Below are 20,877 nucleotides of genomic sequence, written 5' to 3' on the forward strand. Positions count from 1 at the left end.
GCATTCAAATCTCACTGCAGTCAAAGGGCAGGAGAACTCTGAAATGGACAATTTAATGCTCACAGAAGTATAAACTTTAATTATAATGATTAGCCAACTGTACAGTTCAAAGTTATTCATTTAAATATTTGTTAAGAAGGAATGCAAAGACTCCAGAAAACCATGGATCAGCAAAAATCATTTTTTCCCAGTTTTCTTTTTCATGGGTCATACCAATATTTTGTTACTGGTTGGCCCCATGACGGTGCCATCTGTCTGGAACATTTAAAATGAAATTTGTGCCGGATATAAATTTTACTCCTGTCCTCCTGAGCCTTCAAGTATGAGCTACAGTACATCCAATTTCCAGGTGCAGGTCCAATGGTGAACTTGAACCAAAAATAATTCACGCCAAAGAACAGTTTTGCTGCTGTTATTTTGGGCAAGCGAAGAATGAGTAACAATTGTACTCATTCCATGGGGAAAGGAAGCCGGGGCCAATGGTGAGAACACAAACTTCTAGTAAAAGAAATAATCTAGATTACGTTTCACAGTCAAATACCATGTGTTGTACAAATCAACCACCTCATTGTGCGTATGGAACATTAGAAATGAAAAGACAAAACACAATTTGGACATGCTGGCCTGCCACCCAATAGTTAACTTTCCTAGTCTAAACATCCTTAGTTTGATTTGCATTCGGCCCTAGCTTCCATTTGATAAAATTAAATCTTATCAAATGGAATTGATTCATTTTGTCGGACGATTAATTCTGCATTCAAACGGAACACGGTAGTTGGGAACAGAACAACGGCACTTTCTGAATGGCAAGCGATGGCAAAAATCAAACAAGCGTGAAGATATGTTGCTATGGTGATGTACAAGGACTGCAATAAAATATATGAAACTAAATGATTTGGTGTCTGTTATTATATATATTAATTTTGGTAATGGATGTAGCCATAAAATTGCAGCTTACTATTAATATTTTATTACAAAATTAATTGAATGTTAATTCCCTCCAAAATGTACAGGTACTCCTCACTTAATGAACTACCTGTTTAACGACCGTTCAGACTGACAACCAACTCTCTGACCAGTCTGTATTGTACGCTGTGTACAATACCGCGGCGTCTCAGCGTCATGCATCTCATCGTGCATCACCCTTTATATACTATACAGTATACACTATATAGACACACTATATACACTGAATACATCTAATCTCATCACCGTTCTCAGTCTCGTCCCCACAGTCTGTCAGTATTCACTACACTAGCATTCATAATGGCCACGCCCCCTTACGGTGAAATAACACGGGTCCTCGCTTATCAACCAATTCACTTAAAGACCTGGTCCCAGGAATGGAACTCGGTCGTTAAGTGAGGAGTACCTGTATTGTCATTCATAGTTGGTTAACTTCACACAGCTGGCTATAAAGGCAGGTTTGACAATGGATTATTTTGTGTTATGGATATATTTATGGATATTGTCATGCAGCTTGGAGAGAGAGCACAACTATAGAGCTCTGTTACCTGGTAGTGATCAATGATCTGTTACCAGAGTGATCAATGGCTGATCACGTGGTTTCCACTGGCAATGGAAGCCCTCTTTTATAATTAATTATTCATATTATTATACAAGTAATAACCTGGAGGTGCAACTCCATCACCGAACCAACCGCGCCACTTGAGACCACCATGTCCAAATCCACCCTCGGCTTCCTCGCTACAAGCACCAAACAGCCTCCATGCAATTACTAAATTGGAAAAGAAAAAAAAGAAAAAAAGAAAAAAAAAGAAAAAAAAAAAAAGAAAAACTATTTTTATACCAATCAACATTTTTTTTTAAAGCCATAAGTGTTTCCAAAGAAAACACCCATCACTGCAGCGCAAACCTCTGGCAGCCGCAGCAGACACACGCAGCAGACAAGCGCAGCAGATTCGGCTCCTCGCATTCTCCATGTCTGTAATGCCGAGTCCAGACTACGTGATCCTGCCGTGATTTTCCACTCGCCGACAGGTTTTTGGAGATCGGCGAGCAAAGCCCCCGATCAAAGGCGGGAGCCACGAGCGTGTGGTGTAAATGGCTCCGATCCGACTGCTCTCCGAGCGCTTGCAGACGAGAGACGAGAGATATCAAGAAGGTTTAATATCTGGTCGTGTCGGGATCAGGAAGATCGAGAAGGAGAGACAGGACTGCACGGAGCAGCAGCCAGAAAGGCGCAGCATACCTATTTTACTTTTCTTCTCTAGGTTTAATATACTCCTTATTTAAATTCTGCCTTTTTTTTTTTTTTTTTTTTAAACGGTGATCAAGAATACAAGAAAAAATAAATAATCCTGTCACACATGGTATCGGTGTCATTTCTCGTGTGTGTTTTCATGAGTTTGGGATTCCTCCCGGTGAGAGATCTTGTAACGTGTGACCCCCTGTGCAGTGTGCCCATGGCATAAGGTAGCTACGTAGCATCCAGCTGTAATTCAGTTGTGGAGAATGGAATAAAGTTCAAATATTTTAAAGTGTAACCATTGGCGTTGGCAGTGTTCTCTGCCGGCCTGCTGTCCATCCACTACATGAGTTCCGGTTGGCCGTCTCCCGCGTTCCACGTGAGCGCGGCATTAGTCCTTAATTCCTTAGTCGTCTATACAATAGTTGCATCAATAACAGTGAATCCATGATCATAATAATGGTGACGTTTAACTGTTAATAATTTAGCAGGGGGGGCCCCTGGAGCCTCTTGAAAGGACTCCTGGGGAGGTCCCCAGACCCCATGTCAACAACTGCTGTAGCGGCTCAATCCAGATTCACTGCCCTTCAATTGGAATTATTTAGTAACAGAAATTGTGTAGAGAGATGGTGGAGAAGGACCCAGCAGGTCCTTTGAATGCAATAGGCCATGCTAGGCTGTAGTGATACATAACTCCCAAACGATTTGTTCGTATTGAACAAGTCTTTTTTTTTTTTTTTTTTTTTTTTAAACAGGACCCAGGAGAGCAGAACTAAATTCTAGGGGCTTTCGCAAGTTCCGTGTCCAACAGAGCTTATCTGACTTTCCTTCATCTTGCACCAAAAGTGTTCCCCTGCTCACTGCGCATTACACCAAATGAATTCAAAAAAAAAAACAACAACAACAGAGGAGCAAAACCGAACCAGCCTTTTTACTGAGGAACCAAATCTGTAAAAAAAAAATAATAATAATAATAAAATGCTGAACAACTCATCAATAGGTGGAATAGGCCACACTTGGGACAGACCGGGGCAACAAGCGACCAGAAAATAAATAAAACACACCGTATGCGTATTCCCGCTGTGAAAGCCCGCCCGGCCACGGCAACGCAACGGGCTGAAGCCCCGGCACGAGAAAGGGGAAAAGGAGAAGCCACATGTCGACGAGCGCCACTGCACGTCGCACGACGCTGCTCGTCTGTGCAACAGCTAGAGCCCGGTCCCCGCTGTGCACCGGGCATTCTATTGAACTGGGTTCTGGTATTGTTATAAAACAACACTACGCAAGTGAGGGATCATGTGCAGCCAGACGGTCATTAATAACGCAAAATACTCCCCGACACAATGGCCGGTCGGCTGCACACCAGCCCGCTTAGAACCTCCTCACTAAATACAATGCAACAAGAAAATGGGCGGAACACTGATTTGAAATGATTGTAAAACTAGTAGTTAAAGAGCATCCGCTGAGGAGGGGAGGAAGAACAACACACTGGACGCGAGCCCAGGCGGAGAAGTGGTTGCCCGTGACAACAGACAGCGGTCATTATTAAGATACAACTGACCCCTGATTACCGCTGCTGGCCAATCCGAGTGGAGTATCCCACAGAGCCGTGCGATAACACAGCCTGACCTGGACATCTCGCTGGGCAGCGGGCTGGTTAGCCTAGCCGCGGCTAGCTAGCTAGCTAGCGTTCGCTAACGTATTTTCCCTTCCAACCCGCCATCTTGGACCGAGCCGAGCAGCCATTATTTTCGAAACACAAACAAGACGCGTACGATTAACTGCCCCCCCCCCCTGACATTATTGGTAATACGATGATAGGATTTTTAGGAATGGGAGCAAGGCGCCGAATAGAGGGTGGCTACATGCTACACAGTGACGCACAGGCTGAACCAGCCGCGTATTGTGCCGAGTGGACTGGACAGATGGAGGAACACAAACACTTCTGGGGACATGCAATGTCTTTCCTCCCAAAATGGAAGGCACTGCATTCGCTTTAATACTACTTTTTTTTTTTCAAACCGTTATAATGGCGGGGGTTTTTTTTGTTTGTTTCTTTTTAAACGGGGCGCTGATTGTTTATAACGGGTTTATTATCCTCCCAAATCCACAACGCAGCCACAGCACAACGGCCCAGGATGTTCACACCAACCTGGAACTCACATTATACATTTAGAGGATCTTTTAAACCCGCAAGCTCACACAACGTCCTACTTAACATAGTGAAAATTGATTATCATCTTTTCAGGGTGATTATACTTATTTTCTATGTTTGTTGTATATCGCCCCTTCTTTCCATTTTTGGGCTCGCTGCATATTGCCCCCTTTTCTATATATTTTTTGTCCTCCTTACTTTATTGTTATTGCCTATTGTTTTGATGCGAGGTGCTGTAACACCGCAATTTCCGTCCGGGGTTGAATTAAGTATCTATTGAAACCAAAACCTCTACCCACCGAAATGCTGGTCGTAGTGACTACACCGTAGCGGACACGTTTGCAAGCGCCTCTACGGTGTGACCACAACACACACACACACACACACACACACACACACACACACACACACACACACACACACACACACACACACACACACACACACACACACGTTGCGTTTCACCTTCCGTTCCGTTACCCGTACATTCAGCGGGGTTTATAACCATACCCACAGCCGATACCCGCGACCTCGCTGCCACTTAGACACAGCCTTTTACATTTAAATCGACCCTGTGTATAGAATCAATTTTTTTTTTATTTGTGCACAAACGGCGCATTAAACCGAATGCATTGTTTAATCCGGGGCCAGCACCGGCGTAATTGCGTCCCGGACCGGATCCAAGGCGTTCGCGTCACCCCCGTTTGAACCGGTTCTAGGGCCGCACCGATACGTCTGATTCAGCATTAAAGTTGATGTGCGGGAGGGGGCTTTGTGGGGAAAGTCGTGTCCAGCCGTACGGCCCGGGTGTCTCTGGGGAGGTCTGCAGCACCGGCCCGAGGTGGGACGCGCACGGATCGGTCTAGATAACGGGGAGAGGGACGGCTCTCGGAGGACTCGTACCTTGAGCAGCAAGGCCTTCGTTCTGGCGCCATCTTCATGAAGCGTCTGAAATCCAAACAGTGAGCTGCAAGCAGAGGACACACAACAACACAGGCGGGTTACTTCGGAGAGGAGGGGGGCGCATTCGCCTTGCTTTCCCACCCCCACCAAAAAAAATCCCACAAATAACACAACGCAGCTCCGCGGACCGGACCGTCTAACCTGTCGATCGCGGCCAGGCAGTCCCTCTCCTGCGCCGTGAGCTTTGGAAAGTCCTCTTCGATTTCATTCGCTTTTCCCGGCGCCATTTTCTTTCCCTCATCACCAGCAGCGCCGAGACTGGAGGTGGTGAGCGACACTCCGCACGACTTCATGGGCAGGGGACGGAGGGCCGAGCGCGAAGCAACTCCACCGAAACGCGATAGCCGACGTGCGATCCCTGATCCAGGACTTAAACCGGGGGAGGGAGGGGAGGGAGGGGAGGGGAGCGCAGCGTAAATCGTCGCCAAATCCTCAAGGAAACGCTCCTTCAAAGTTATCCTCCGCGCACCTCATCGCACGGCGAAACACCACGTGTGCTCCGGCGTCGGATCGCGCATGGGGTGGGTTTGCCGTCGGCTTTCGGCGAAGAAACGCTATTTGGCCAAAAATCGCAAACTTCCCCCGACCGTCGGCTCAAAGTTGTTGTAATTGTGTCACACGGGGCGAAACGCACGCCGCCGCCGTCGGCCACGCCCCTCGGTTTCTCCGCGACCAATGGGCGCTCGCCGTGCGCGGGCACGTGACACCCCCCCCCCTCCCTCCCCCCGACTGGCCTGGAAGCGCCGTGTTCTCGCGCGCGCGTACGCGCGCACACACACACACACACACACACACACACACACACACACACACACACACACGGTGAACACCGAAGAGATATATCTGCGTATGCGTCGATGCTTTTTTAACGGCAACATTCACACGTCTCCGTTGTGATTTTTTTCGAGTTGCATCGTTCACTTTTTTTTTGTTGTTTTGCCTCGTCAACGTAAACGTACGTAGGCGATAAAGCCCTTTGAATGGAATCGGCTCCCCCGCCCCCCGGGCCCCTCCGATTGGTCTCTCGCGCCGTATTGTGATTACGTAAGTGCGCTTCGGGGCGGCTGATTGGTCGGGGCGCCCGTCCGTCACCGCGCAGGTCCTTCGGGCGGCTCGGGGGAGCTGTCAAGGGTGTTTAAACGTGTCCGCTTTACAGTGTCGGAATCGAGACTTTTTGGCGCACGGTTCGCTCACGCCCGCGGGGCCTTGTTCCCCGACGGTACCGTGGGTACGATGGGACGTTTTATTCATGTGCCCTCTTCGTCTGCGCCGGCCGTCCACTTCATTTGACGACGTCTTTATCCCGCACGTAAAGTGAGCTGTCTTTGCGAAGTAACCGAACCGCAAAGATTTGATTACTGCGGCGATATTCGTTTTGTTGTTGTTGTTTGTTGTTTGTTGTTGTTGTTGTTGTTGTTTTCGGCGTGCGTTGTTCGATTTCTGTAACCAAGTTAACAGTTAACGCGGCGTTCCGGTTGCGTAGGAACTCGGAGATTCCGACGCCACCGGAAGTTCCTCCGAGGGAAACGCGCAACGGAACGGCCCCCCTAAGTCGGGATTCCACGTCGGAATTTTCAGGGAAGACCACCCGGGGCCGAGTCTGTCGAGACAACAGATCTGAGGTCATGGCATGGCGTTATTTGTCCACCGGCAACACCGACAACTGTGTACAAAGTTCCCAATGCACGGGTTTATATTTGAACACGTCTCATTCGGTCCATCTCCACTACATTGTTGTCTCTGGGTTATATTAACATGTGTTTTGCAGCTTGTAGAGTACACAAACAGTATTAATTTACTGCAGGCTTCAATTTTTCCCGAACAGAACACGAACAGAATCCCATAGATCAATAGAATTCTGTGTGCACGGGATGACAACACGTAAAATGAAACACAATCAAGCCCCGCGCAACACTTGTAGACTAAACGCATAACAATGTCGATTAATAGATCATATTAATGCGTTATAGTCAAAGTAAAAAAAAAAAAAAAAGTCACATTCAAGAATATATTAAACGAAAGTTCCCAACCGGGCGCAAACAAGAGAACTGTGAAAGAAAGATATGAAGAAACGATATATCATTTTATTGTTTTTATATATTTATGTTTTCTTTTTTAACCAAGATAGACCTATGTATTTTCAAGCAATATATATATATATATATATATTTATTTATAAATATTCGTAAATATTCGGTAGTTATACCTTTTTATTAATCATTTCCTTGTTCATTTTCCTTTAACTGAAGAAAAGTACAACTTTTGCAAATGACGTCATAAGCGCAGCCCAGTGGCCGCGCGCAGCGGAGGACTGCCCAACCTCCTCCAAAATGGCGCACCGCGAGAAGGGTAAATATAAGTTACCTGTTTATAAAATGCTACGCAGGGACTTTGCTCGCTCGTTATTCAACCATCGAGTACGCCGGCTGGGTTGATACAGCCTCCATGGCCGCTCTGCAGAAAGCGACTCTTAACGGTTCTGTTTCGCTGCCGCGCCGAAGCACCCGTGAGGGGTTTCGTTGCGTTATCTCGGTGTGTCGTGTTGGGGCTTTACTGTTCTTGTAGCGTCCGCGTTCCTTGTCATCAGCTGTAAGGTCGGGCCTACCAGCCATAATAACGAAGTGATCACCCATTACAGTGTTTTTGGAAACCTTGGTAGCCATTAAAATATATATAATCACTCTATAATATATAATCATTATATATATTATAAATATAAAATGTATACAATCATTCAATCTACATTCATTTGACATTTGATTTACTGCATATATGTCTGGAAGTATGTATATGTATGTGACGAATAACCCTCTTGAATCTTGGCTGACGTAGCTGTTGCACTCATTCAAGATACTTTATTTGTTCATACATCATACGGCAAAAGGGCAACTCCAAGCAAGCACTTTGCAGAGTAGTCAGAGTCACAAAAAACAAAGTCATCTAAACCGAAAAAATATACAATATATTTATATATACACATATAATAGTTGTAAACACATAATATATAAATATTATATATACTTTTTTGTACAGTGATGTGCAGGCATATAGGCGTCATAACTGCTGGTGTGTGATACTTTAGTGGTTGAATGGCCGCCCAGTAGAACCCTGCTTTGGTATGCAGCCGCTGTCTAATCTCATTCTCACGTCCCTTTGTTTTCTTTAAATTCCAAGACCTTGAAGAGGAAATTTACGACCAGGTCGTAGATCTGACGGAATATGCCAAACGTCAGCGATGGTGGAAGCGCCTCTTCGATAAAAAGTCTGGTCCCTATGCAGAAAAGTATTCTGTGGCCACCCAGATAGCCATAGGAGGCGTCAGCGGATGGTAAATACTATCAAATGCTCTATTTCTCTTTCATCGGTTGCTCTTTTTATGGAGTGATTCACCAGCCTGTAATGTTTGCTCTGATTTTAGGTGTGCGGGGTACATCTGTCAGAAAGTTGGAAAAGTGGCTGCGTCAGCGGTGGGAGGAGGCCTACTTTTGTTGCAGGTATTCCAGGCTCCGCCCCCCCCAAAAGCACCCTCGCCCGCTCCCTCCAGGAGGCGGACGGTAGCAAGCGAGACGTGTCAAACGTGGCGGCCAAAACCTCATCAAACGTCACGTCCACTGTTGACGGACGCGCTCACGCTCGGCGTTCACTTTAAGCTGGGACCCGTGTCTGCACCTCTTTCAATGAATAGTTGTACATAGCCAACACACACATAATTGTGACCGACTCCGTATTAGCGGTAAGATACTTACAGGATGAGATAGCAATCGTCCAACTGGTGAGGGGTTTTACATCAAAGTTCCTTCTTCTAGGCGTGAGTCTTGTGACGTAACCGCAAAACACAACGAAACCGCTTCCACTATGGATACACTGTGCAACGTGTGTATTATGTATTATATGTCCGAAGCTGCTCCAATATTTGGTTAAAGCCGTTGTGTTGCCTTCTAAAGAATTGGGTTTATGCCCCGCCCACCTACATTGACTTTGTCTTCCTCCAGATCGCCAACAATACGGGTTACATCCAAGTCGACTGGAAGCGAGTAGAAAAGGATGTCAACAAAGCCAAAAAACAGTTAAAGACGAATACGGACAAAACAGGTCCACAGCTGACCACATTTGTCGAGAAGGTAGGTTCCCGAGGAAAATCAAAGCTTTTAAGAACTGTACAACAAAGAAGACAACGGTAGACTGTTGATTCTGAATTTCCTGTCATTTGATTTCATATTGAAGTGGCTTAAAGGTCACCATCACCGATCAGCCACAACATTAAACCACCACTAATAACCACTAATATTGTGTAGCTCTCCCCTGTGCCTCGAAAACAGCTCTGACCCGTCGAGCCATGGACTCCACAAGACCTCTGAAGGTGTCCTGTCTGGCACCAAGACATTAGCAGCAGATCCTTTAAGTTCTGCAAATTGTGAGGCCCATCCCACAGATGCTCCACTGGATCGGACCCTAACCCCGGTCATCCACATGATGTAGAAGAAAACGTGAATCATCAGACCAGGTCACCTTCTTCCATTGCTCCATGGTCCAGTTCTGACGCTCACCTGTCCATTGTAGGAGCTTCCAGCAGTGGACAGCAGTCAGCATGGGCACTCTGACTGGTCTGCAGCTACACAGCCCCATACTCAACAAGCTGTGTGTTCTGACACCTTTCTGTCATAGCAGCATTAACTTTTTCAGCAGTTTGTGCTACAGTAGCTCTTCTGTGGGATCGGACCAGACAGGCTACACTTCGCTCCCCACGGGCATCAATGAGCCATGGGTGCCCATGACCCTGTCCTAGGTTCACCCGTTGTCCTTCCTTGGACCACTTCTGGTAGGTACTAACCACTGCATACCGGGAACACCACACAAGACCTGCTGTTTTGGAGATGCTCTGACCCAGTCGTCTAGCCATCACTATTTGGCCCTTGTCAAAGTGGCTCAGATCCTTACGCTTGCCCATTTTTACTGCTTCCAACACATCAACTTCAAGAACTGACTGTTCGCCTGCTGCCTTATATATCCCACCCCTTGACAGGTGCCATTGGAACAAAATGATCTATGTTATTCACTTCACTGTCAGTGGATTTAATGTTGTGGCTGATCAGTGTGTACTCCTTTTCAACAAGTTAATTTAGGTCTCTGAGGTCCCCATGTCTTTGAAGTATTTTTATTTTATTTGATGAAAATACCACTCAGATTGTGCATTCTAGCCGTTCTGCGGAGGCGGAGGTGAAATGGCCTCTGTGATTCCCGTCAGTAAACCTCTTATCAACCTCTATCAAATCAGCAGCAAGAGACTCTCTGGGGACATCAGCACCAATTCCCTCATTTTACTTTCCTGTTATTTAAGAGTGTTAAGAGGGAGTTCATCTTACAGACATTCAACTAACAAACTAATACCGTAAACGTTGTTGTGGCTCCTGCAACAAGTAACTGCCGTGACTTTAGAGAAAATTACATCTAATATTTGACCTCAGCTATTAGTGCTAGTGCTAAACGGAAAAGGAAGCACACAGCACAATTGTTGTTTTTTTTAAATACTTACATTTACCTCGTCTGCAGGTTTTGTCACAGTTTGGGACGTTGCCATCAAAAATAAACTTTATCCACTCGGCTCTCCTGTCCTCTGAGGCTGGGGGCCGATGTAGAGATTTGTGCTGGTCCGTGCAGCCATCAACAGCACTTCCCATGCTTCACTCTTAGCTTGGACATAATGCTGGCGGGCGTGTCCACCGCGTGTGAGAAAGAAATGGCGCATCCTCGCAAAGGTAGTTCTCAAGCTGTGGGTGGAGATACTCAGATGGGGGGCTGTGTTATTCTAATGAGCCCTGAACGGCTTGATGAATCACATGTTTTCTGACCTAGGCTGCCCACAAAAAACTGACTTATTACAGGCTGTCTTATTTCACTTTGCTTCACTAATTGGTGAAACGTGTTTTTGTATCTCTTCTAAATAAAGGTGGTATGTTGTGGCCGAATAATTTATTTACACTCCAGCAGGAAAAAGAGGCTCTTAAGGGTTGGTGATTCCAAAGTCTTTAGACACCGATCGATACCACATCCTATCCACCCTCTAGCTCATGAGAATAGTGCATCTCATTCACATTTTGCTGAATGTTATCTTCATTCTGTGTGTTCTTCTTTTTCAGTCGACAGATTTCTTGAAGAAAAACATTGTTGTCACCACTGGGTTCTTCGGAGGCTTCCTCCTTGGCCTTGCGTCTTAGGAGCTATCAGATACGAGCGGCCTGTCTGCCTTTGTCCTCAAGAAATGCAATATCGCTGTTGAATGCTCTGACAACAAACAAGCAACCATCAAACCCCCCTGTGTCTGTGTGTTCCTACATAATCGACACACTCTTAAAATCCTTGACAGGAATACTGTATCTCCTCTATAAGGCTACACGCTCTGTCTGTTTGGGGATCAGGGTTATCGGGAGGAACACCATCACCTTCTAAACGATCAATTCATTTTCCAAATTGTGAAAACTTGATACCAAAAATAATGAATGGGCTTCAATGAAATTGCACAGCCACCCTCCAAGATATGAGTTGCCAGGATATAAGATTACTGTTGTATGACAAGGGATAATGTATAAAAACAAAAAAAATGCTGTTCTGTATTTATTGGGGTGGCTTTGTGTCACTTTTAAGCAAAATATGCACTCTCCTCGCAGACATCGTCTGTGCCCAGTTTAGCAAATTAAAATGCTGCAGTTGGTCAAGTAAGCTCATCAATATTTTCAGACAGCCTATAATCTGTTGTGTTTAACGTGTAGATTTGAATGTTGTACTTTTACGTGCTTACGGTTTGAATTGATTAGAAGTTAAGTTTAAGACGTTTGATAAATTGATATTAGGTTTGTTTTCCTGTGTCCGTGGCAAATCGGGCATTAGCGGCTGATGCTTTACATGCCTAAGGTTTCTGGGGTATTTTTAATGATGCTGAATAACGAATAAAATGTTCCCAACGCAACGGTTCTGATTTTTTGTGTTTAAAAAAAAAAAAGGTCTGTGCATCTCAGACACAGCAGACCATTGATCAAGATGTATGGTTTATATGATGAGTTGTTTTTTTTTAAATTCCAAACATAATTGGTTGAAGCTCATGTAACTCTGGCCCTGGATATCTTTCTACATTGACGATGCAGAGTTTGAGACTGCATGACGAATGAACACGCTGCACCTGGCCACGTGGACGTTGCTTAGCAACGCAGCCAAACAAACCGCGTCGCGTGGTAACTGAAATACGATATAATAGAATATATGCGAAATCTTGCTGCCATGGCGCTCCCTTTTCTACCTGGATTCTCTCGCAACAAAAACGTAAGTACTGTCTACAGACAGTGATCATGTTGTTTATTTGGTTTAAACGAGACGCTATGGCTGTTGCTCAGTATGAGCGCCGAGTGGCAGGAATGGGTTCCTGCTTTCTACACGACCACTGTTCTCTCTAGTGTCATAATAAAAAATCTAATTTGTTTCAGGAAACTGTGAATGTGCCTCCTACATTATGTGTAATTGGACCCTATGTCACTCGGACCCAAATGTTTGCTTTCCTGTCATTCAACACCAATATACCAGAGCCACAGGCATTATTCTTGTTTTTTTCTGTTGAGAGAACCTAGGACCTTTGGAACCCCAAACAGGAGCACTAGGCTATCATTAGTAGGAGATGTTGACATTATGTTATTCCAGTAGATTACAGGAAGTAAACGCAAGCTTGTCAGGCCCGTAAGGAAACCCTTAACCTTTCACTGTCCCCATAGCTGGGGAAGGAGAAATTCCACAAGTCCCAACATTTCGACTATTCCAATGGAGTCCCACTGTTGGTGGGGTGCGAGAAGCCTGGCATTGGAGGGGAGTTGTTACCCGGCCAAAAGATCCGACCCAAGTACTCCATCTACCCGAGAGGAGCGGGCGGCGACGTCCCATCGTGGGTTGCCTTTGACAAACAGGTGAACACCCATGTTATCGCTGGTCAATGTGCTTCCAGGAAATCGTGACTGACTGTTGGCAAATAACTGCAGTATAAGGACGATAAGGCCTTTGTTTCCCCCTGACATGTAAAGTAATGCCAAAATAGTCAAGGTTTATATGTTTGTCTCGATTCGCCTTTGGTCCCCTTTCTAGGTTCTGTGTTTCGAAGCGTACTTCACGGAGGCAGTGCCAGAGAAAAGGGAGGAGACGTACAGGATCAGGAAGTGCAAGATCCTCTTCTACCTGGAGGATGATACCATACAGGTGGTGGAGCCAGAGTACAAGAACAGTGGCATCCCTCAAGGTGAACTAGGAGAGCGTTTCCTGCGTGTTGCGTTTTTTTCAAGCAGAATTTTAGTGCCTGGAGGTTTGAATTATGCAGAGTTTTCCCGACCCCCTGCGCATCATCCTGTGCTGTTTACTGCCATGGCAGGAACGCTGATACGCCGCCACAGGATCCCGCTGCCTCCCCCCGACGACGACCAGTTCTACAACGTCTACCATTTCAACATCAACCAGCAGATGGAGCTCTATTCCCGCACCTTCACGGTGACCAACTGCGACCCTTTCACCAGGAGCTTTCTCACCAAGCTTGGGGTACGCTTCAATGCCCCCGCCTCCATCCCCGAGGACCCCTACAGCAGCCTGCGGGAACAGGTAAGAGGAGTGACCATTCACACGGAGGTACGCTGCATAAAGGGAGACTTGCACCTTAAAGAAACGGACCAATCCTCCAAATTCTGCCCCGCAGATGCAGCAGAGCATGAAGCCTCTGCGGCCGTACGAGAGGCGCGACGTGCTGAAGCAGTTCCTGGAGCACGACCGCAACGTGCTGCGCTTCCACTGCCTCTGGGACGACTCGAACAGCGCCTTCGGGGAGCCGCACGAACTCACGCTGCACTACTTCCTGGCCGACGACACCGTGGAGATCCGCGAAGTGATCCGCCCGAACTCCGGTCGAGACCCCATGCCCAAGTTCCTTCACCGCAGCAAACTGCCCAAGGTGAGGTGGACGGAGAGAACCGTTTGATTTGAAAGAGGTACCCACAAAAAGTAGGGAAGTCTTAAGTAAAATGGCTGCATTGACGCCTCTCTGAAAATGGATTGTTCGGCAAAAAGATTTGTTTTCAACGGATTCCTTTGGGGCGGTATTCAAAGCCAAAAGTCTGGAGTTGGTCGTAGAGCACTTTCTGCTTGGATGACCCTCTTTTCATCACCCTCCCCTCCCACCATCCCTTCCTTCACTGGCAACTCATTCCCTCTGACAGGGCTGCCGCAGCCTCCAGTCTCCCTCAAGCAGTTTGGCTTTCTCCTCCAGTTACTGACCAGAGTCTAATTAATCTTGAAAGATGGCCAAGCCTCAATCATTTCATTCTGTGTGTGTGTGTGTGTGTGTGTGTGTGTGTGTGTGTGTGTGTGTGTGCGCGCGTGTTGGTGCATGTGTGTGCGTGCGTGTGCATGTGTGTGTGTGCGTGCGCGCGCTTGCGTGTGTGTTGGTTTTCACTCCAGTGATTGTCGTTTTGTTTGTCCTGATGCCTTTCATTAAATGTCAGCCCAAAAGGTTGATCCATGTCCTCCATCCAATGGGAAATCACCACATCCGCCAAAACAAATCAACTCTTGTCCCTCAAAATCAAATCACTCGAATCTAATCGCCCTCTCTATCTGTCATCTCGCGTTTCGCCGTCTCTCACCTTTTCATACTTCCCTCATTTGCTCTCTCTCTCTTTCTTTCTCTCTTTCCCGTTCCTGTCATCCTTTGTCTCCCAAAGCGGCAGCTGTGATTGTTTGCACGCGCATGTGAATAGTGTGTGTTTTGTTCTGTTTTAAATGTCGAACAGTGCGTAGTATTTAGCCGTGAGGTTTGTTTGCCCCGTGTGAATGTTGCTTTTCATGACCGTCTCTCAGCATGGCGGTTTTTTTTTTTTTTTTTTGTTTGTTTTTTTTTTCATCCCCCACAATGCTCTCCTGCCCAAGCGGCAGCCCGGAGAGGTCACCGACCGCACGGTGCTGAATGTGTTCGGCCCCACAGGTCACGGTGGACGCTACATTCTGGACAGCCTCAAAGTATGTCCGTCCTAAATCACCACCGGAAATTTGAGAAAAATGTGGTCAAGTGTAGTGTAATGAATACCCGAATGGATCAGGTTTGGTCTTTCACCTTTTCCCTCTCCCTCTCTCTCTCTCTGCAGACAGGCGCTCTCCAGCAGGAGTTCTATAAGGACTGCGACCTCGCCATCGGTCGGAAGATAAACGTGTGGGGCAGGGGAGTGCTGATCTGCGACTGCGACAACTTCACCAAAGAGTACTACCGCTCCAAATACGACATACGTAAGAAAATCATTGATGGTGCTAAGCCCTCTTATTATGTTAAGCTTCACTGGCAGGTGAAGTGAATACATTTCTCATCTCGTTACAATGGCCCCTGTCAAGGGGTGGGATAAATCAGGCATCAAGTGAACAGTCAGTTCTTGAAGTTGATGGCTAGAAGACTGGGTCAGAGCATCTCTAAAACGGCAGGTCTACAACCGGTGAACCGGCAACAGGTCTGATCCCACAGAAGAGCTACTGTAGCACAAATTGCTGAAAAAATGAATGCTGCTATGATAGGAAGGTGTCAGAACACACAGTGCATCACAGCTTGCAGCGTATGGGGCTGCGTAGCTGCAGAGCGGTCAGAGTGCCCATGCACCACCGAAAGCGCCTACACTGGCCTTGTGAGAACTTGACCATGGAGCAATGGAAGAAGGTGGCCTGGCCTGATGAATCACATTTTGTTCTACATCATGTGGATGGTTGGGGTTAGGATCCTCTCCGATGGAGCTTCTGTGGGATGTGCCGGAACAACAAGCCTGATCCATGGGGGCCCCACCTCGCAACTTACAGGATCAGGATCTTCAAGGATCTGCTGCTAACGTCAGATACCACAGGACACCTTCAGAGGTCTTGTGGAGTCCATGCGTCAATGGGTCAGAGCTGTTTTGGAGGCACAAGGGAGGGCTACACAATATTAGTGGTTATTAGTGGTGGTTTAATGTTGTGGCTGATCGGTGTATATACTGTATGTGGGTTTTCCTTTATTTTCTGTTGTACTGTTCACATTCTCTGTAAAGGTGACTCCTTCCAAGCCTACATAGTGACACACCACGTTGGTATTAATACATCACAATGAAATCAAGTCAGAATGCTGACAAAAACAGTCAGCTGACATCTGTACAGAATTAATTTCTTCACGAACAAAATGACCAAGCGTGTGCTGTAACTAAAGCATGCAATACACATTTCTGGTCACTCGGGGGCAGCAATAGTAAACAAAAGAAACCCTTGTAGATCCAAATGCAGCAGTCTGCTTCTGCCCACAGAATTATTATACAGAACTAAAGGACATTTAAATAATTATAGCTGTACATATTGACCAGCTGAAGTATTTTTTTTATTTATTTTGTTACATTTTCTGTCTTCAACAAGGGTAGACTCACATTCCGAGTTTCTTCAACAGTAGAATCTACAAAATGTTGCCGGAACCAAAATAAAGGAAAATCAGAGCTGTAGGCTACTCTGCAGTGGGTAGAAAGATCAGGTCCTGGTCAAACCCGATCCTTCCACCCCTCGCCACAACATCTTCAGCTCCCAAGCAGCAGTAACCTAAGCTCGGCCGAGATGTGTGTCCCGGTTCCTTGTATTAGTCACAGCAGTGATCCAGAGGCGGCGCTGCCCCCTCTCAGGTGACAGGCCACTGACTGTGATGGAGGATCCCGTCTGAGGCTCCGGGGTCTGAGGTCACCGATGCTTCTACATCAACAGATTACCTGAACCCTCCTCCCCACCCTGGATCTTTGCCCTCCTCTGGTGCCTCCCCCCCGTCAACTGTTTCACCGTCTCTCACAGTCGTTTTTTTTGTTTTTTTTTTCTCTCTACCTCAGAGGACTTTACCCCGGTGCAGTACAAGGTGCCCCCGGCGCCCGAGCCCCCGAGGCCTGTGCCACCGTACAATGGCTTTGGTTCAGAGGAGGACTCGCTGTGCTCCTGCCAGGGCCTTCTGCCCAAGCCCCCGCAGAAAGACTTCCGCAAACTCTTGGAGAAGGACAGGTTGGGCCGGAGCTGCAGTCGCAGTCGCAACACGCACCGCTTAACCAAAGAATGTCTTCCCCTGCCGTTGTTTATTTTACATACAACATGTTTTACATGTTTTACATGTGTGCCTTTTTCTTTTCTGTGCGTGTGTATGTGCGTGTTTGTGTGTGTTGAACTGCCCGACCTGGTGTGTATGTGTCCGTGCAGACATGGCCTGGAGAGCAACATATTGCGTTTCCGTGCAAAGATGGTGACCATTGACCCCATTGACAGGGAGAGGGCGTTTGTCATCTCCTTCTACCTCTGCGATGACACCATTGTGGTGTTTGAACCCCCCCAGAGGAACTCAGGTAGGGCCAGGTTCAGCGCACAGCTGGTTCCAGAACCGCCCCCGGATCTCGAGGCGGGATATCTCGGGTCTCATGGTACACATTAGTGACCAGATGTACTTTTTGATTTCCAGAATCTGACGAAATCAGATTGAGAGGGAGCCTGTCAATGTTCTGCAGAAAAGTCTTTTATCTCTCCATACTTTTTTTTTTTTTTTTAGCAGGAATTGGAAACAACTGGTTTATTTCCCTATTGACGTAGCGTAGACATGTAAATTGACATTATCCCTTGCAATGAATTATGAATGGCTTGTCTTCATCCAGGCCCTGTAGACATATTTTTGGTCCAGTAATGCAAACAGAATATCTGGATGGGAAAATGATTGATAGTAGGATCTGTGGCCACTGGATTCCTGGGTTAATTAAGTGATGCATGTGATTTGAACTGACACATTTAGAGACCTGAAATGGAGTTGTTGAGTTAGGGCGGGGTAATAGGGTCAAATTGCAATAGAGTGATATTATTCTCAAACTTGACTGTACCGGAGCGTGTTTTCAGATTTGTCTTCAGTATATTGCCATGCATTCAGAATCCTCGACAACACTGGCATTGTAAACCCAATGTCCCTTGAATTTCTATTGCTGTGTCTCTCTTTCTCTCTCTCCGTCCCCCCGGTCCCACCAGGCGTGCTGGGGGGAAAGTTCCTGGAGCGCAGGCGTGTGAAGAAGCCGGGCCAGGAGCTGTTCAAGAGCGAGATGTCCTCGTACTTCTCGGCCCAGGACCTGTACGTCGGAGCCGTCCTCAACCTCAACAACCAGCTCTTCCGGCTGGAGGACGCAGACGACTTCGCCCTCAGCTACATGGAGCAGCACGCGGAGGAGGTGGCTGGGGGGTGCCTCTCGTTTTACACCCTGAATACCCTTCTCGAAAATGGGAAACTCACATAGTCGCTTTGAGTATTTTTTTTTATACATGTTTTGAATAACAGCAGTATCACATTCTATTTATAACCGCTTTTTGTAATTACCGCAGTACATCCATAGCATACTGTTTATTGCAACGCCAGGTTTTCAGTAGGAAGCTGCATGACTTCCTGTTTCTAGCCTCTGACGTGAGCATGGATGTACTCAAAAGAGCTGATTTGTGGAAGTGTAAAAGAATCAATAAAACCTGCTTCCTGTTTTCGAAAAGGAGATTTAACATGCTTTTTAAGGCTTATAAGTCTCAGCTTACGTAATATTTTTCTCTATTAAACTACTAACCGTCTTCACAATATGCATTATCATTTATCAGGAAAAAAATTCCAATAAGTTTGTTTGTGAGGTAGTCATTTCATTTCAAAATTGTTTTGTGACGTGTGTGCCCCGCTCTCCCGCGACGCCTGCGTGCAGTTCCCCAAGGCCAACGTGGGAACCATCCTCAGCAAGCTGCGCTCCGCATCGGAGGAGAAACAGGCGGAGATCAGACGGTTCCTCACGCTCAGCGACCCGGCAAACACTGGCTTCATCCCCTATGAGTCCTTCAGGTAGAAATGACCAAACACCCGGAAACATTGAATTTAAAATTTCAGCGATGTCTGTTGAGGTCCATGGCCATAAGAATACAATAAACTACAGATTGAAGGTTAACATTTAGTAATTCTTGTGTTGTGTGGTGTGTGTGTGTGTGTGTGCGTGTGTGTGTGTGTGTGTGTGTGTGTGCACGCTGTCCAGGGGCCTGCTGCTCGGCATGGAGTGTGGACTGTCGGAGCATGAGGTGATGACGCTGGGACGTTGTTTCTCAGCGCGCCAACGGTCCGAGTTGGACGTGGGCATGATGCTGGCCATGGCCCAGCACTACCTCAGAAAGAACCACTTTGAGAAGTTCCCCGAGATGACCAGGTCCTTCGTGTACGAAGACAGACAGAGGTACGAGGGTAGAGGGGGTCGCAGGATAAGGCAGCGTGGAGGCTTGCTGTCACAATAATAATAAAAAAATAATAATAATTATTATAATTAAAAAAAATATTATTATTATTATTATCAGGGGTCCAGCCTGCAGGGCTCTGCGTTTTTACATTTTTTTAATCTTGCCGTTTTTCAGGCTAAAAGTATCTGAAACACATGGTTGAGGTCGTGTAGTTTGAGTTTGATCAACATTGATCTACATTTGGAGCAGAGATTACTGAAGTTACTGTCGTAATTTCATTCATTTCGGGAGCAGTTTGCTTTGTGACATCGTCATCCAAAGTTATATAAGTCAAAGCTTTGTCTTTCAGAAGCCATTTCCCTCCAGCGACTTGCGAGTACGACACTGTGGGTCAAGAAGGGCCATTTACCTTCATGCGGATCTTCGTGCACGGAGCGTAGCTGCTTTGTACTCCTCTCTGCTTTACTTTATATTCCTTTCCACTCTTTCGTTTATATTGCGGATACGTCCAAATAAATGGAGTATCTACGCTAAAAAAGTCACAATTACCAGAGATATAGACTCAAGTCATGGTGACTTGGACTCGAGTCACTGTTTTGACTGACCTTCAACTTGACTTGACCGAAAACAAACGACTTGAGACTCGACTTGGACTTGGAAGACTTGGACGGACTCCTGACTTGACTTCCATTCACTGAAACCTCTAACTAAAACACGATCGGCAAACAAAAAGTACTTTGGTTGGGCTCAGTAGAACCCCCCTCACCTTATGTGGTCACGGCTCGGTAGCAGACGGCCAAATGTTGTAGTTGTCCATGAATGGTGCCATCGTGCAATTTTGAGATTTCCTTATCAAACAAAAGTTGGTGTTTAGAAAGTTGTAAGTGTGTAAACAAGGGAAGGTGTTTTTTTTCACTTCTGTGTTAAGCTCCGTGCGCCGTGATAGGTCCACCAGGCGCCGCGCCCCTCTATGTTTGTTTACATTCACTCCCACTTGCAGACAACGCAAAGCACAATGACTGAATTCATTTTTTAATTTTTGAATGAATCACATATTGTCGCAAAGCATTTCTGCCGCTGATTGGCAACATAGTGATAGAAACGGTATAAAAGCCCGACCGATATCGGTCATAATTTGACATTTTTGACCACATCGGGATCGGCAGTTATGCAGCCAATGTGTCCCGATTTTTAAATAAGTATGATAACTTTAAAAAAGCATTGATTATATGCTACTTTGAAGTTACTCACCAAAATAAGTGAGGTCCGA

The 20,877-nt window shown here is 46.3% G+C and overlaps 3 protein-coding genes across 3 annotated transcripts in view; 2 read left to right on the plus strand and 1 right to left on the minus strand.

Annotated features, from left to right (window-relative positions):
- kdm6a (lysine (K)-specific demethylase 6A) overlaps window positions 1–5,620 on the minus strand; it is a gene marked incomplete at its 5' end in the record, with an annotated part of 46,118 nt that extends 40,498 nt beyond the window's left edge. Inside the window, 2 exons of the mRNA XM_080019187.1 lie at window positions 5,268–5,331; window positions 5,469–5,620. Of these exons, the coding sequence (XP_079875313.1) occupies window positions 5,268–5,331; window positions 5,469–5,620 (216 nt within the window). The remainder of the gene's footprint in view (window positions 1–5,267; window positions 5,332–5,468) is intronic.
- Window positions 5,621–7,576: 1,956 nt separating this feature from the next.
- On the plus strand, window positions 7,577–12,291 carry fundc1 (FUN14 domain containing 1). The gene is made up of 5 exons (XM_080019186.1): window positions 7,577–7,676; window positions 8,502–8,655; window positions 8,746–8,821; window positions 9,320–9,448; window positions 11,465–12,291. Exons 1-5 carry the CDS (start codon window positions 7,658–7,660, stop codon window positions 11,540–11,542), a joined length of 456 nt encoding a protein of 151 aa, XP_079875312.1. The 5' UTR covers window positions 7,577–7,657; the 3' UTR covers window positions 11,543–12,291.
- A 308-nt stretch (window positions 12,292–12,599) lies between these two features.
- The window catches only part of efhc2 (EF-hand domain (C-terminal) containing 2), a gene marked incomplete at both ends in the record, with an annotated part of 11,192 nt that continues 2,914 nt past the window's right edge, over window positions 12,600–20,877 (plus strand). Inside the window, 12 exons of the mRNA XM_080019547.1 lie at window positions 12,600–12,641; window positions 13,085–13,273; window positions 13,449–13,599; window positions 13,729–13,952; window positions 14,047–14,298; window positions 15,255–15,362; window positions 15,488–15,626; window positions 17,219–17,384; window positions 17,577–17,719; window positions 18,384–18,580; window positions 19,091–19,224; window positions 19,412–19,606. Coding sequence (XP_079875673.1) covers window positions 12,600–12,641; window positions 13,085–13,273; window positions 13,449–13,599; window positions 13,729–13,952; window positions 14,047–14,298; window positions 15,255–15,362; window positions 15,488–15,626; window positions 17,219–17,384; window positions 17,577–17,719; window positions 18,384–18,580; window positions 19,091–19,224; window positions 19,412–19,606 — 1,940 coding nt within the window. The remainder of the gene's footprint in view (window positions 12,642–13,084; window positions 13,274–13,448; window positions 13,600–13,728; window positions 13,953–14,046; window positions 14,299–15,254; window positions 15,363–15,487; window positions 15,627–17,218; window positions 17,385–17,576; window positions 17,720–18,383; window positions 18,581–19,090; window positions 19,225–19,411; window positions 19,607–20,877) is intronic.

Source organism: Zeus faber (genome assembly GCF_960531495.2).
Source record: "Zeus faber genome assembly, chromosome: 18".
Taxonomy (NCBI): domain Eukaryota; kingdom Metazoa; phylum Chordata; class Actinopteri; order Zeiformes; family Zeidae; genus Zeus; species Zeus faber.